Raw genomic sequence first — 13,764 nt, 5'->3', positions numbered from 1 at the left:
GCAAGTGAAGCAGGTGTTAGATGCATTTCAAAATCTTGATCATACTTAGGACCCAACAATCAGCTGCTATTACTTCAAGGTATTATTGAATCTGAAATTGTTTTTTATTGAATCTAACACAAGGTGCTGAAAAAGCTAAAATCATTAGAGGATTTTATTTGTGCACTTGTTTTTCAAATAAAAATTAGACGAAAAGAAAAGAAACTAGGAACACAAACATGACTGGATGCTTATGCACAAATATACACATGCCCACAGGGGTTTTATTCTTAACAGCATCGTTTACCTTCTGCCCTTCTCACAAAGCTTCTCGATTTCAGCTTTCAGATCCTGCTCCTTTTGCAAAAATTCCTTCTTTTCTTTCTCTATCTTCTTCTTTGTTTCTTCTCGCTTTATTGTTACATCCTGGATAGCTTTTAGTATCTCCTGAGTCCCCCATAATTACAGTCACACACAAATAAAGAAGGAAATGAATTAGTTATTTTGGTCTGAAGGTTATTTTCAACCAACACAAATTAACATATTGACTTTAGTAAATTCAAGTTGAATTGAAGGAATCAGGTTGATGAGCAGCTCTGAAAACCAGTATTTGGATGTAAGAGAGAAAGTTACAATAAAGCAGATTTCAATTCGGCAGAAGGAATTTCTAACAATCGCAATGGTTCAAAAATGGAATTTACTGCCTTGAGAAGCAATAACCCTTCCTTCACCCATGTTCGGATAAAGGCTGAATGACCACCTGTTAAGAAGGCTGAGAAAGGCATTCTTTACAGGGTGGGAGTTCATTACTTCAAACAAAAATGGTCTTGTTTTGTTCTGTTAAGGTTCTACTCCGTGTGAGGAGTTGTTTCCTTTTTTACTTTAACAAAAATATACATACTTGTAGTAAGAAGTGGAATAATAAAGTGATAGTTAAGTCACTCCTTAGTCCATGCCAATTCCACCCATAATTAATATGTTCACTGTTTTGTACGATTGCTTTCACACCTTTATTCTCACGCAAACACACAATACTTAAATATTTCTTTGCTTTTGTGTTTTTTCCAAACGAGATGACTTTTTGAAACAGATTTTATTTATTTGTCAGAGAAAGAGAGAGAGAGAGAAAACACGAGCGAGAGGAGCGGCAGGCAGAAGGAGAAGCAGGCTCCCCATGTGGGACTTGATCCCAGGACCACAGGACCACAACCCAAGCCGAAGGCAGATGCTTAACCAACTGAGCCACCCAGGTGTCCCATGAGATGATTTTATACACATTATTCTGCATCCTGCTTTTTTTCACTTGATGTGAGCATACCATCAATATAGATTTAACTTGGGGCACCTGGGTGACTCAGTCGGTTAAGCCTCTGATTGGTTTCAGCTCAGGTCATGATCTCATGGGTCATGGGATCGAGCCATGTTCAGTGCGGAATCTGCTTGGGATTCTCTCCTCTCTCCCTCTGTTCCTCCCCTGCTCAAGTGTACTCTCTTTTTCCTCAAATAAATAAATAAATCTTTAAAAATAAAATAAAATTTAAAGATTTAACTTAAAAATAGCAGTATGTGACATATTATGTATATGTCCAATCTATCTAACCATTCTATGCAAAGAGTCCATCAAGTTGACCCCAGTTTTTTGTAACTACACACAATACTGCAATAAATAGTCTGTACATCTACACTTTCACATAAAAACTTTTATTTCAGTAAAAGAGACTTAATAATACTATTGTTAGGTCACAGTACATTTTAAGCCTTAACTGACAATTCTTAGTAACTTTTCCAAAAAAGTTGTAACAATTCATACACCTACAAATGTCTGAAAAGGGTTCATTTTTCCTCACCCTTGATAACTTATTTCATTTTTTGCCAATCTCTTGAGGGGAGAGAGAAGAATGGTATCTAATCGTTTTAAGAAACATTTTCCTAACTCCCATTCTCTACTGTTTGTACGGTCTGCCTCCTCCAACTAGAATAAGCATTCAGTGCAGACACTATGTTTCCTTTAATGCTAAATCTGCAAAGCCTGGAGCAGGAACTCAGAAAATGTTTGCTGAATGAATGAATGAATGAATGAATACCAGCAAGGCTGAGGCTGAGCTTTTTTTCATGTATTTATTATCTGCTTGCTTTTCCTCTTTTGTGTACCACCATTTATAATTGTTTTTTTTTTAAAGATTTCATTTATGTATTTGAGAGACAAGGCAAGTGCATGCGGCGGGGGGGGGGGGGGGGCGGCACAGTTGCAGAGGGAGAGAATCTCAAGCAGACTCCCCGCTGAGCAGGGAGCCCAACTCGGGCCTCAATCCCAGGACCCTAAGATCATGACCTGAGATGAAGGCAGATGCTTAACTGACTAAACCACCAAGGCATCCCACCATTTATAACTGTTGTAGCCAAAATAAGAACCCCTTCTCAAAATATGTCCACATTCTAATCTAACCTAATCCCTGGGACCTGGGACTGCTACTTTCCATGGGAAAAGAAACTGTGCAGATGTGACTACGGTAAAGACCTGGATGCAGGGAGACAGTCCTGGATCATCTGGGTAGGCCCAATCTAATCACACAGGTCTTTAAAAGTGAAGAACCTTTCTCAATCGTGATCTGAAGAAGATGTGATTAGGGAGGAGCAGTCACAGATGCAAATTTGCTGACTCTGAAGATGGAGAAGGGGGCCGCAAGTCAAGGAATGCAAGCAGCTAGAAGCTGGAAATGCAGGGAGAGGTTTTCTCCCACAGAGTCCCCAGAAAGTGATGCAACCCTGCCAATACTTGGATTTTAGCCCAGTGACAACCATGAGGGACTTCTGACCTATAGGACTGTGAGATAATAAATTTGGGTTGTGCTCAGCTGCCGAACTGATGGTAATTTGTTACAGCAGCAATAAGAAACTCTACAATAACCCTTCTTGGGTTTTCTCTAGAGTATTTGACTTTCACCGTGAACTTGTAGGAGTCTCAGAACACAGATATGGATATTAAACCCTTCATCAGATGTGCTACAAATATTTTCCCAATCTAACACTGATCTTCTGATGGTTTTTTGTATCATCTGCCATACAGAAGTTTTAAATTATACATAACTAAATCGATTCATTCTTCTATGGCTTCTGGCTTTTCTGCCTGGCTTAAAGTGACCTCCCACAACTTGAGGTTTTATAAACATTCTCCTAAATTTTCTTCTAATTTATACTTTTTTTCAGTTTTCATACGTTGATTTTTAATCTACTAGAACTACGTTTTTTAATGTAATGTAAGAGTCTAATTACATGGTTTTCCGGTAGACCAGCCAGCTACGTCAACAAAATATATTAAATAACTTTTCTCTCTAAACTAAAATAGAAGTGAAAGTTTGGGGGCACCTGGGTGGCTCAGTCAGGTGAGCGTCCAACTCTTGGTTTCAGCTCAGGTCATGACCTCAGAGTAGTGGGATCAAGCCTCTCATTGGGCTCCGTGCTCAGTAGGGAGTCCCTTGAGATTCTCCCCCTCTGCCCCGCCCTGGGCTCAAGGGTGTGTGAGCGCTCTCTCTCCCTCTCCCCCTCTCTCTAATAAATAAAATTTAAAAAAAAAAAAAAAAAAAAAGAACTGAGAGTTTGAAACAAGATGCCCTCAAAGGTTCTTTTTATCCTTAAAATTCTAAGACAACCGGGGCCCTGGGTAGCGCAGCAGTTAAGCGTCTGCCTTCGGCTCAGGGCGTGATCCCGGCGTTATGGGATGGAGCCCCACATCAGGCTCCTCCGCTATGAGCCTGCTTCTTCCTCTCCCACTCCCCCTGCTTGTGTTCCCTCTCTCGTTGGCTGTCTCTATCTCTGTCGAATAAATAAATAAAATCTTTAAAAAAAAAAAAAAATTCTAAGACAACCATTAAAAAGATAAATATTGCTCTTCTGTTTCTATTAATTCAGAAACAAAATTATGGTTTGATAAGGAAGTATAGCCATAGTTATTGACAGACTCAACATAAGCAGGATACCTGGTGATTCTTCATTTCTTCTTCTCGCCTTTGCTGGAGCTGCTTTAATTGAACTTGGAGCTGATTCTCCACTTGCCTCTGCTTGTCCAGGACCTCCTGGTAACGCTCCTTCAACAGGGTTCTCTCCGTCATCATTTTGTCCTATTTGTAACAAGAGAAGAAAAGTTTAATTCCCTAATTTAACTGCAAAAAAACACCAGGTGCCTGTTGAAGGCACTGTGCAGAGCTCTAGGCTGCAGGGTCCAACATTTTAACTACTAGCCATGAGTGGCTATAGAGGGGCGCCTCGGTGGCTCAGATGGTTAAGCGTCTGCCTTCGGCTCAGGTCATGATCCCAACGTCCTGGGATTGAGCCCCGCGTCAGGCTCCCTACTCAGCGGGGAGCCTGCTTCTCCCTCTCCCTCTGCTGTTCCCCCTGCTTGTGCTCTCTCGCTCTGTCAAATACATAAATAAAATCTTTAAAAAAATATATGAGTGGTTATAGAAACTTAAGTTAATTAAAGTAAGAAAATTTAAAAATAGAACCCCTCGGTCACCTGGCCACATTCCCAAGTACTCAGTAGCCACAAATAACAAATGGCTACCACAGTGGACAACACAGATATAAGACATTTCCATCATTACAGGAAATCCTATTGTATAGCACAGCTCTACAGTGGGGGGCGGGGGGGCGGTGAGGTAGTGGCGGCAATGTATGGCCTGTAGGCCAAATTCAGGCCAAATCCAGCAATTGTCTGAATTTTTTTCTTAAGATTTATTTATTCATTTCGGAGAGAGAGAGAGAGCAAGCTTACTTGCATGAACGAGCAGGTGGAGGGGCAGAGGGAGAGGAAGAGAAGCAGACTCTGTGCTCAGCACAGATCCCACGACCCTGAGATCATGACCAGAGCTGAAATCAAGAGTGGGACGCTCAACCAAATGAGCCACCCGCTGTCCCTATAAACAAATTTTATAGGAACACAGCCATTCCCAATGGCTTATAGGCTGCTTTTACACTACAATGAGTGGAATGGTTGTAACAGAGCCCTATAGAGCCCCAAAGCCTAAGGCATTTACCATATGACCTTTTACAGAAAAAGCTTGCTAACTGCTGCTCTAGGGAATAAGAGGAAGGAGGCATCTTATCAGAGCAAGAAGAAATGAATGGGTAAAAACAAAAAAAATAGATCACCTACTCAAAACTGCATCCAGAAAAGAGGATTCCTTACTGGCCATTAGCGCTGAAAATAGACAGATGCACTAAAGAAGTCTGGAGAACATGGTATTCAGACTGGGCAAATCAGCAAGCTCTCATGTAAAGTAACGTAGAAGAAAGGCTTCTGAGGACCACAGTTCAGCTCTGCCTCCCCATATTCATAAATCAAGAAAAGTGATGGTTACCTTTCAAAGGGATGCTAAAACTTAGAGACGGTCAATTTAAAACACACGTAGTATAAGGCAGCCCACGTAAAGTTTAAGCCAAGAGCATTCAACTGAACTTCTTCATTAAAAGATAACTATTTTCAAAGAAAAGACAGGTTTTAGAAGTAAATGAAGGAAAACTTATTACATTTTGATAATAAAAACAAAGTTCTCAAGATGGGACTTTAGCAGAGCGCCTGCGTGATGCAGTCAGTTAAGCGTCCAACTATTGGTTGTGAGATCCAGCCCCACGTAGGGCTCTGCTCTCAGCATACAGTCAACTTGGGATTCTCTCTCTCTCCCCCTCTGCCCCTCCTGCTTGTGCCCTCTCTCTATTTAAAATAAATAAATAAATCTTAAAAAAAAAAAAAAAAAAAGATGAAGAAGAAGATGGGACTTTAGCTCTGGGATAAGCCAGTCCTTAGTCCAGGTGCTGAAATGTGACCCCCGATGACTCTCCAGTCTCATGTCTTTACAGGGATTCTGAACCTGGGACCTATGGATGGGCCTCAGGGGTCTCTGAACTCTCCTAAATAGGGGGAGGGTGTGGGGGAGGATACATTTTTCTACGATGAGAATTAAAGTTTTCAAAAGATTCCAAAAGATGACTTTAACCCAAGTTAAAGAAAGGCTAAGAACCAGTACATGCAAGTAGTAGAGAAGAGGACTCTTTTCCTTTAGCGCAGCTCTTTCCCTTCACTTCCTCGTTGTACCTTCTCTGTCCGCAATGCTTCTTTGGAACAACACAGGCCAGGGGAAAACCACTAGCCTCATGGAAAGAAGTCTCAAGGTACATACTATTGGCACATACAAAAAGATAACTGAAGGGCTGTAGAGTAAAACTTGATCCATATCATCTCATCTTAACAAGCCAAAGTTAGTTTGTTTCATCAGTATCTAATTGGTTCCAAGGACCAGAAGTTATAATTTCAAATGCAGCCCGTGGGAAATTACCATAAATGCACAAAAAGGGAAACAAAACAGGAGCCAAGTTTCTTGTACTGCCATCAAGCTTTACACCTGCCTAGTTCCACTGCCTTTTTAAAAGCATGTGGGCCTGCACTGTATGTTAACTAACTAGAATTTAAAGGACAATTTGAAAAAATAAAATAAAATAAAATAAAATAAAATAAAATAAAATAAAATAAAATAAAATAAAATAAAAGTATGTGGGCCATCCCATCACCCAAAAGAATGCAGCCACACAAAACATAACCCTGGGCCTCTTCTGGCCCAATGACTTGCTAGTTTCCACTCCTCCTTCAGACTGATGCTAAAGCTTATTTATAACTTAGCTGGCCCCTTGAATTGCTGCAATCATTGGAACCCCACCACACAACAGTGGGGACAAAATAAATACTCTGTGTGAAGTGCTTAGAGTAAGTGTTCAAGAAAAGGTGAATCCTCCCACTTCCCTGGGACTTCTCTTCTAGCCTGGTTTTCACCCAGCACATCTCCGTCAGCTCACTCATCTCTAGGATCTTTTTACCTGCCTGTTATGAGTAACTCCGAGTTGCCACCCTGTATTTAAAAAACTTCATTCGCTTCCTCTGGTTAATGTACTCCCTTAACTTCCTTCCTTCCATCTGCCCCTCAACTTCTACAACTTGACCAAATATCCACTTTCTTATCTGGTTGCCACAAGCACTTGGTCTCTTTTTTTCCCCACTCAGTTAACACATATTACCCTAAAAACCTCTCCCTGATGCTAGGGTGCCTTTCCCAGCATCATCCTTCCTCTTGAAAAATATACACTTTGATAACCATACCCTGAGGGTAGAAGTTTCTGCCACGAAATACCAGGGATAGATCAAAGAGACCATTTTAACAAAGATAAATGTTCAGCTCTCTAGATATTAAAAACCAATTACTAGGAATAAAAGGGAAGGGGCGCCTGGGTGGCACAGCGGTTAAGCGTCTGCCTTCGGCTCAGGGCGTGATCCCGGCGTTATGGGATCGAGCCCCACATCAGGCTCCTCTGCTATGAGCCTGCTTCTTCCTCTCCCACTCCCCCTGCTTGTGCTCCCTCTCTCGCTGGCTGTCTCTATCTCTGTCAAATAAATAAATAAAATCTTAAAAAAAAAAAAAAAAAAGGAATAAAAGGGAAGATACGACTCAACAGTACACCAGAAAAAGACCTGATGGGAATTTGGCTGAAAGCTCAACACTCTCTGAGCAGACTGCCACAGTAAGCCGGGGGAGGCTCGACAAAGAGCGTCTGGCATGACGGAGAGAAGGAGAACCCCACTGTGTTGTGACTTCATTATTCTGTATTCGGATTATTGTATTTAGTTCTCAGGATCACATTTTCAAAGCAACATTGATAAGATAGAACTTGTCCTGGTGGAAAAGTAACCAGGGCGATGAAGGGCTGGAAAACATATCCGATGAAGAAAAGAAGAAAGTTAAAAACGTCTGGGAATGTTTTTTCTGGAAAGACTCAGACTTGAGGTTAGGAAGAGGCATAAACAAACTTCAAGTACACGTAGGTCCAACAAGTAAAGGAGGATTTGGATTTAGTCTACATGGCTCAGGAGAGCACACTAACAAGCAGTATGAGAGGGGCAGTCCTCACCTCAGAGCAAGATCTAACAGTAAGAGCTCTTTTTCAAATGCAATATGCTGCTTTATGAATAGTAACCTTCCCATCTCTGGAAGGGATCAAGTAGAAAGAAGTTAGCTGACCATCTGTTAGGGATTTGAAAAGGAGATTCCTGTACCTTTTCCAACTGAGATGATACGACTCTAGATAGCCTGAGTTAATGGTCTCATATATTCGCTGCGACAGTTTAAGTACTCACCAGATTCTTTTCAATATCTTGATCTGTGTTTACCTCTGAATCGGCCGTCTTAAAATCAGTCTATAAAGAAAGAAACAATTATATTCAGAACTGTTCAGAGACATTTTAAAAGGCAGAATTATTCTTTAGGAATTTTACCTAGAAATCTGCCACAAGTAACAAAGCAGCTAAATTTTTGCATTCCCCTTACTGGCTTCTTAACAAGAGAAGAACTGTAGGTCTGGCAAACAGACGTTGACACGTACATTGCATTGAACATTTATCCCACAAAAGAACCTGAACAAGACCCAAGACTGACACAAAGACAGTCTCAAGTGTGAAATAAGAATTTCGCCCCCTACAACCTATTGTGCCCATCCTTCCTCCTCCAACAAAGCACACCAAGCACTAGGAGGCAGGATACACTGTACTTCTTAAGATGTAGGTCAGAGAATTAACAAGGATCCCTCCTGCAAGGACAAAGATGGGAAATATGAATGCTGATGACCCACACTCAACAATGAGTCAGTGGAAGAGATTACATGTAGGTCATAAAGCTCCTAGTAGTCACGATGAGACCCTGGCTCCTGGTTTTATTATTTACTGAACACGGGAAGGATGACATCACATAGCACTGCATGAAAATCGTATGACAGCTGCCAATAAAAAAAACGAGACAGAGTAGTTCTCCACCACCTACGAAGAAAGGTCTCCTACCCTTGATAAATATATAAAACAGCCCCAATTCCATTTTAGTAGTAGAAACTTGATACTTGACCTGCACAGCAATGTTCTGAGAAAGCTTCGGGGAAGAGCTATCCTGATCATCATCCTGATCCACTCTGACTCCTTCAACCCCATTTGCTGGAGGCACCACAGGTCGGAAATCCAAGCCTGTGTCCCTGCTACCTTCCTTTAGGATGGAGGCTGGTGGGGATTTCTCTTCAGAACAATTCCCGGAGGCAAGCTGCTTTGTATGGCACCCTGCCTTAAAAGACCGAGTGACGGGATGGAGGCTCTCCCGGAGGCATGTGTCCCCCTCCTCTCCTGCTGTGTTGGCCACGTCCTTCAAATCAGACTGAGACCCACCGCCAGAAAGACAAAGGGCTGTGGCTAGCAAGTTTTCTCCTAAAACCGCCCGGTGCGCTGCTGACGTGTCACCTGCTGACGAACCAGGATTCTGCTCTGGGTGTTCCAAATGGACATTTCTGTTATTCTCCTTGGTTATCGTTTGGCTACTTACACTCGACAGAGGCGAGTTCTTGTGCTTCTGTGCAGGGTCTTTGGGGCTATCAAAAACATAAGACAGAAAGTTTCTCTCTTCACCCAATCTTAAGGATGATTAAATACATAATATCTTTAACATAATGACTAGAAGAACAAAACTAGACTACATAAGCCCCTCAAATGATCAGAATGACGTGGAACTTAGTCTTTGTCCAGCGATTTTGACCCACATGCAGGCAGTAGAGCTTGACGGTTAGAGTCTGGGCGCTGGAGACAGACATTTCCTGTTGGGTGACCATAAATAATCACACATAAATGACTGAAGAGCCCCAGATTTCTGAGGTCCGATTTGAATAATCTGGGGGAATGTCAACGAAATAGCCTACTGCTCGTTAGAGTATTTCATTTAGTTAGCTGTACTGACTTGGTTACACGTCATGTTTTCATAAATAAAATACTAATTTAGAAAAAATGTTTTCATTCCACTCTCATGTTTCACAAAAATAATTTTCATTCAAATTCCTCATACAGATCTTTGACCAGAACCACCTCTCAGGTGTCTCGACGGTCTTCCAGAGCACGGCATCCTTACTTCAGGGTGTCTGAGGTACAGACACTGAATCCAAAACTGAAGCGATCCGTAGAAATTTTATCCCAGACAAACACATACACATGGATAAACACGTTTGTCACGGCCACTTAACGTATTGCTTTTTGAAGAGATCTCTAAAACCTATTTACAGCGACATCTAACATTCACAACAGTGCGCCTGCCACCCAGGAATAATGACTACATCTGTGCTAAGTTTCTTTGTCCCTTCTTTCTTTTAAAGAACTGATTCTGTCAACTGATGCCCTTAAGTACCCCAAGCCAGCACTGACTGAGGCTTTAGGTCACGGTACCTTCCTTTCCTCAACAGCACATGCTGTTTGAAATAAAAGAACCAAGAGCTTCTTTGTGATATGAAAACCTTTATAAACACCTCTAGCTGATTCCTTGCTGAGCGTTACCTGGGGGAGCGGGGGAGACACTTAAATTATTAATTTGGGCGTATACAGTACAGTCCCCGGGTGTAAATCCTGACTCTGCTATTTACCAGCTGTCTCTCGGCAAGTTACTTAACCTCATTTGTAAAACAGAAATATGACCCTCCTAATAGGATTATTGTGAGGAGGACATGAAATCATGCATCTGAAGTATTTAGTACACAGCCTGGCACAGTGAAGATTCAACAAACCCCAGCTGCCATTATTATTACTAGGAGTATGTAGCTGACTCTGTTTATAAAATGAAGATCCAGGTTGATGGTTCGGCTTACTTAACATTTTTCCCCATTACCCCTTCGCCAACACATCTCTCTTCAGTTAAACCAGTATTTATGAGGTACTACAGAGTCGGACCAGCCTGGGTTCAAACCCTGACTCCAATGTAGCTCGGCAACCCTGGGCAAGTTACTAACCTCTCTGTGTCTCAATTTCCTCACCTGTAAATGGGAATAATAATATCAGCACCTCCCTCCTGGGGTTGTTATGAAGATTCAATGTGTTAATACATATAAAACTGTTAGTAGAGTATCATCTATTATATTAGGTCCTAGGTACTCTAGAAAAGAGTCGAGGTGGAATATAAGTCAATTTACTGTATATTCAACACTGTACGTAACTGTGTGTTAAGCACTGTAAGATGCAAGGGTGGGCAACCGTAACTCGGCCCCCAAGAGTTTAGATAGGAGGCAAAATATTTACACAAACAGGTAACCCATACTAACAAAGCCATCTGTTTATCTGTAGATAATACAGATACACGTATTTCTGTGTGTATGTATGAAGACATGTGCTTTACATATATGTATATATGTATACATATCTATATCTCTAATACAGAAGACATATATAAACATGCAGGTATATGATATTATAATATACGTAATCATAACATAAATATATAGGAATCATATGTAGATATAGACAAAGATATATCATAAATATACAATTAAGTGAGCATATAGTCCATGTAAAAAAGGGTGGAGAAATACTAGCACTTTCAGAAGAGTCTGACCCCCTGTATTCTATTGACTGAAGCAACGCTTAGCATGCCGGCCAAGTGCCAGATGCTGTGTTAGGTACCATAAATACACACACGGACCAGACAGTCCCTACCTCTAAAAAGCTTACTCTCGTGCAATGCCACTAGAGCCAAAAAGAGGAAAACCCAGCTATGCTTCCATAAGAAGCCATCTCAAAAGCCTTTTGCCCAAATGAAATCTTCCCAGTCAAGGATGCGCACATTACCTTAGACCATCTGGGAGACCTTCGTCTGATTTGGAAGCACATAAACTAGAAGAGGATTCTGCAGGATTGGGGGCATTGGACACACCAGCTACTTCAGACGCCGCCGCCATCATGCTCTGTACATTCGGAAACAAATTACAGGATGCAAGTTTCCAAATTTTAAAACAAGTGTATCTTTCCCCCTCAGAAAGTCCATACCATAGAGTTGTTCCAGGAGAGAAACACAAAGAAAAAGTTGGGTCCCAGGAGAAAATACTTAAAGAGTTTTCTGTAGCAGGGTATTAAAAGAGCCACTGGGCACACGAGGCCCCAATGGACATCGATCCTCAGAAATCACCGTATTTATATAAATATCTAGGAGTCTGTGCAAAGCTTTTCCACTTGTGGCAGAGATGCAGTCATTTAAAACAGACTACAGTCTGTGAGAATCTTCCAAATGGTCCACATGCCTCCTTTACCTAATATTATTTACAAAGAATGTTATTTGGGGGCCTAATAATCAACAATATCTTATACATTTTAAATCATTAAAGGCATTCTCTGTTACGTGAAGTATTTTGGAGGTGTTCATGTGTGAGGAAAAAACAATACTATGTTGGGCAATGGGAGCATCTTTTACTGCCAGTGTGCTCCCCACAGATGGGGAATGTTTGAGAACCACTGACTGAGGAAAAATACAGACTCTTCAAAGTTACTACAGGGGTGCAAAAGAGTACAAGAATCTTGGGTACTCTACGAAGAGAAAGAGAAGCTGAGAAGCAGGGTAATCCAAGTCAGGAAATCGGGACTGATGCCTTTCTTGAATCAAAAGGCCCTTTGTGTGGCAGGACAAATTCACGGCCCTCTATGGTGAAGACAAAGGGGGGCAAAAGAAGGGGGGGGCTGGGAGGTGTAACACAGGGTTAGTTTAAATTCTTGTGTTTATTTTAAAAGCATCACAGGTATTCACTCCGCCCCCTCCCCCCGCCCGGAACCTTCAAGCAAACATTGGGCAAGTATGGAGACTGGGCTCTGTCAACACTTCAGCCACAAGCCAGAGAACCGCGGTGCCTCAGTTTCCCCCATAATACAAAGCCCCTAGGAGAAAATGGGCCCAAATCGCCATTACTGCTCCTCGCGTGCAAACACCCTGCCCCAACAGAGCCCACGGTCGTGGGTCCTTGGTGCCCGGTAAACGAAACCGCAGGGCAAGGGTCCTACATGCGACTCCGCCGCTAGAGTCCAAGGGGGAGCGGGACAGGTACGTCGGGCTGCAGGCTGCGGCGCGGGGTGGGAAGTCGAACGTGTCAAGGGAATCCCTGCGGCGACCGCCAGCGAGGCGGCGACGCCGGGAGCGACGGGTGATCGGGGGAGAGCGGGGCACGGCCGCGAAGGGGACAATGGGGGAAGCGGCGCCGGGTGGCCACGGCCGCCTCAACCAGGGACCGCTAAGTCCGCCGCCTCGTCCGGCCGGAGCCCCCCGCACCTCTCTGTCGCCCCCCCCTCCACCGCGCTGCCAGCGCCGTCCTGTTCCTAGGCCGGGACCCCCGCCCCGCCCGCACGGGCCCCCTCCACGCCCCCCGCCTCGACCCCCCCCCCGCCCCTACCCCAGCCCCCGGCGTCGCAGCCCCCTCCCCGCGCGCCCGCCCCGCACACACCTCCCGCGCCGCGCCCCCGGGAGGCAGGGGGGGAGGGTCGGGACGCACCTGAGCGGGCGGAGCGGGGGGAGGGGGCGGCCGAGCCTCGGGGGGAGGGGTCGAGCGCCGGCCCGCGCGCGGCACCTCCCACTTCCGGCGGCGCGAGCGGAGCGGGCGAGGCTCGGCCGGGAGAGGAGCGGCCTCGGCGGCACCGCGCCGCCCCCGACGGCGCCCTCTGGCGGCCAGAGCCGGCACCGCGGAGGAACCGCGGACTCCGCGGTAGCCCCCTAACATACAAGTGGACCCTCCCGGGGACGCGGGGAGGAAGAGAGAGGCGACGGCGAGAAGGAAGGAGACCCGGCGGAGGGAGGAGCCCCTCTGGGAAGGTCCCAGGGAGAGTCGGGGCCATGGCGATCAGAGAGAGAAGAGGAACGACGTGCTTTTAAAAGGTCGCAACCGAGACGCCCTTTCGAGAGGACGCCATGAAGGGCA

At 44.0% G+C, this 13,764-nt stretch overlaps 1 protein-coding gene across 4 annotated transcripts in view; it reads right to left on the bottom strand.

Moving 5' to 3' along the window:
- Positions 1 to 13,653, bottom strand: part of RNF214 (ring finger protein 214) — a 50,507-nt gene extending 36,854 nt beyond the window's left edge. Inside the window, exons 1-6 of one of the 4 annotated variants that reach the window (XM_048217191.2) lie at positions 13,342 to 13,653; positions 11,657 to 11,772; positions 9,381 to 9,426; positions 8,159 to 8,218; positions 3,957 to 4,097; positions 287 to 426 (exon numbers count right to left, since the gene is read on the bottom strand). In XM_048217191.2, the coding sequence (XP_048073148.2) occupies positions 287 to 426; positions 3,957 to 4,097; positions 8,159 to 8,218; positions 9,381 to 9,426; positions 11,657 to 11,772; positions 13,342 to 13,566 (728 nt within the window). In that variant the 5' untranslated portion in view covers positions 13,567 to 13,653. Of the gene's footprint in view, positions 1 to 286; positions 427 to 3,956; positions 4,098 to 8,158; positions 8,219 to 8,915; positions 9,427 to 11,656; positions 11,773 to 13,293 lie in introns of all 4 variants that reach the window. The other 3 variants (XM_026505684.4, XM_044386620.3, XM_026505685.4) reach the window with 3 other exon arrangements.
- Positions 13,654 to 13,764: the final 111 nt, after the last annotated feature.

Source organism: Ursus arctos, unplaced genomic scaffold, assembly GCF_023065955.2.
Source record: "Ursus arctos isolate Adak ecotype North America unplaced genomic scaffold, UrsArc2.0 scaffold_22, whole genome shotgun sequence".
Taxonomy (NCBI): Eukaryota; Metazoa; Chordata; class Mammalia; order Carnivora; family Ursidae; genus Ursus; species Ursus arctos.
This window is presented reverse-complemented; position numbering and strand designations above follow the sequence as displayed.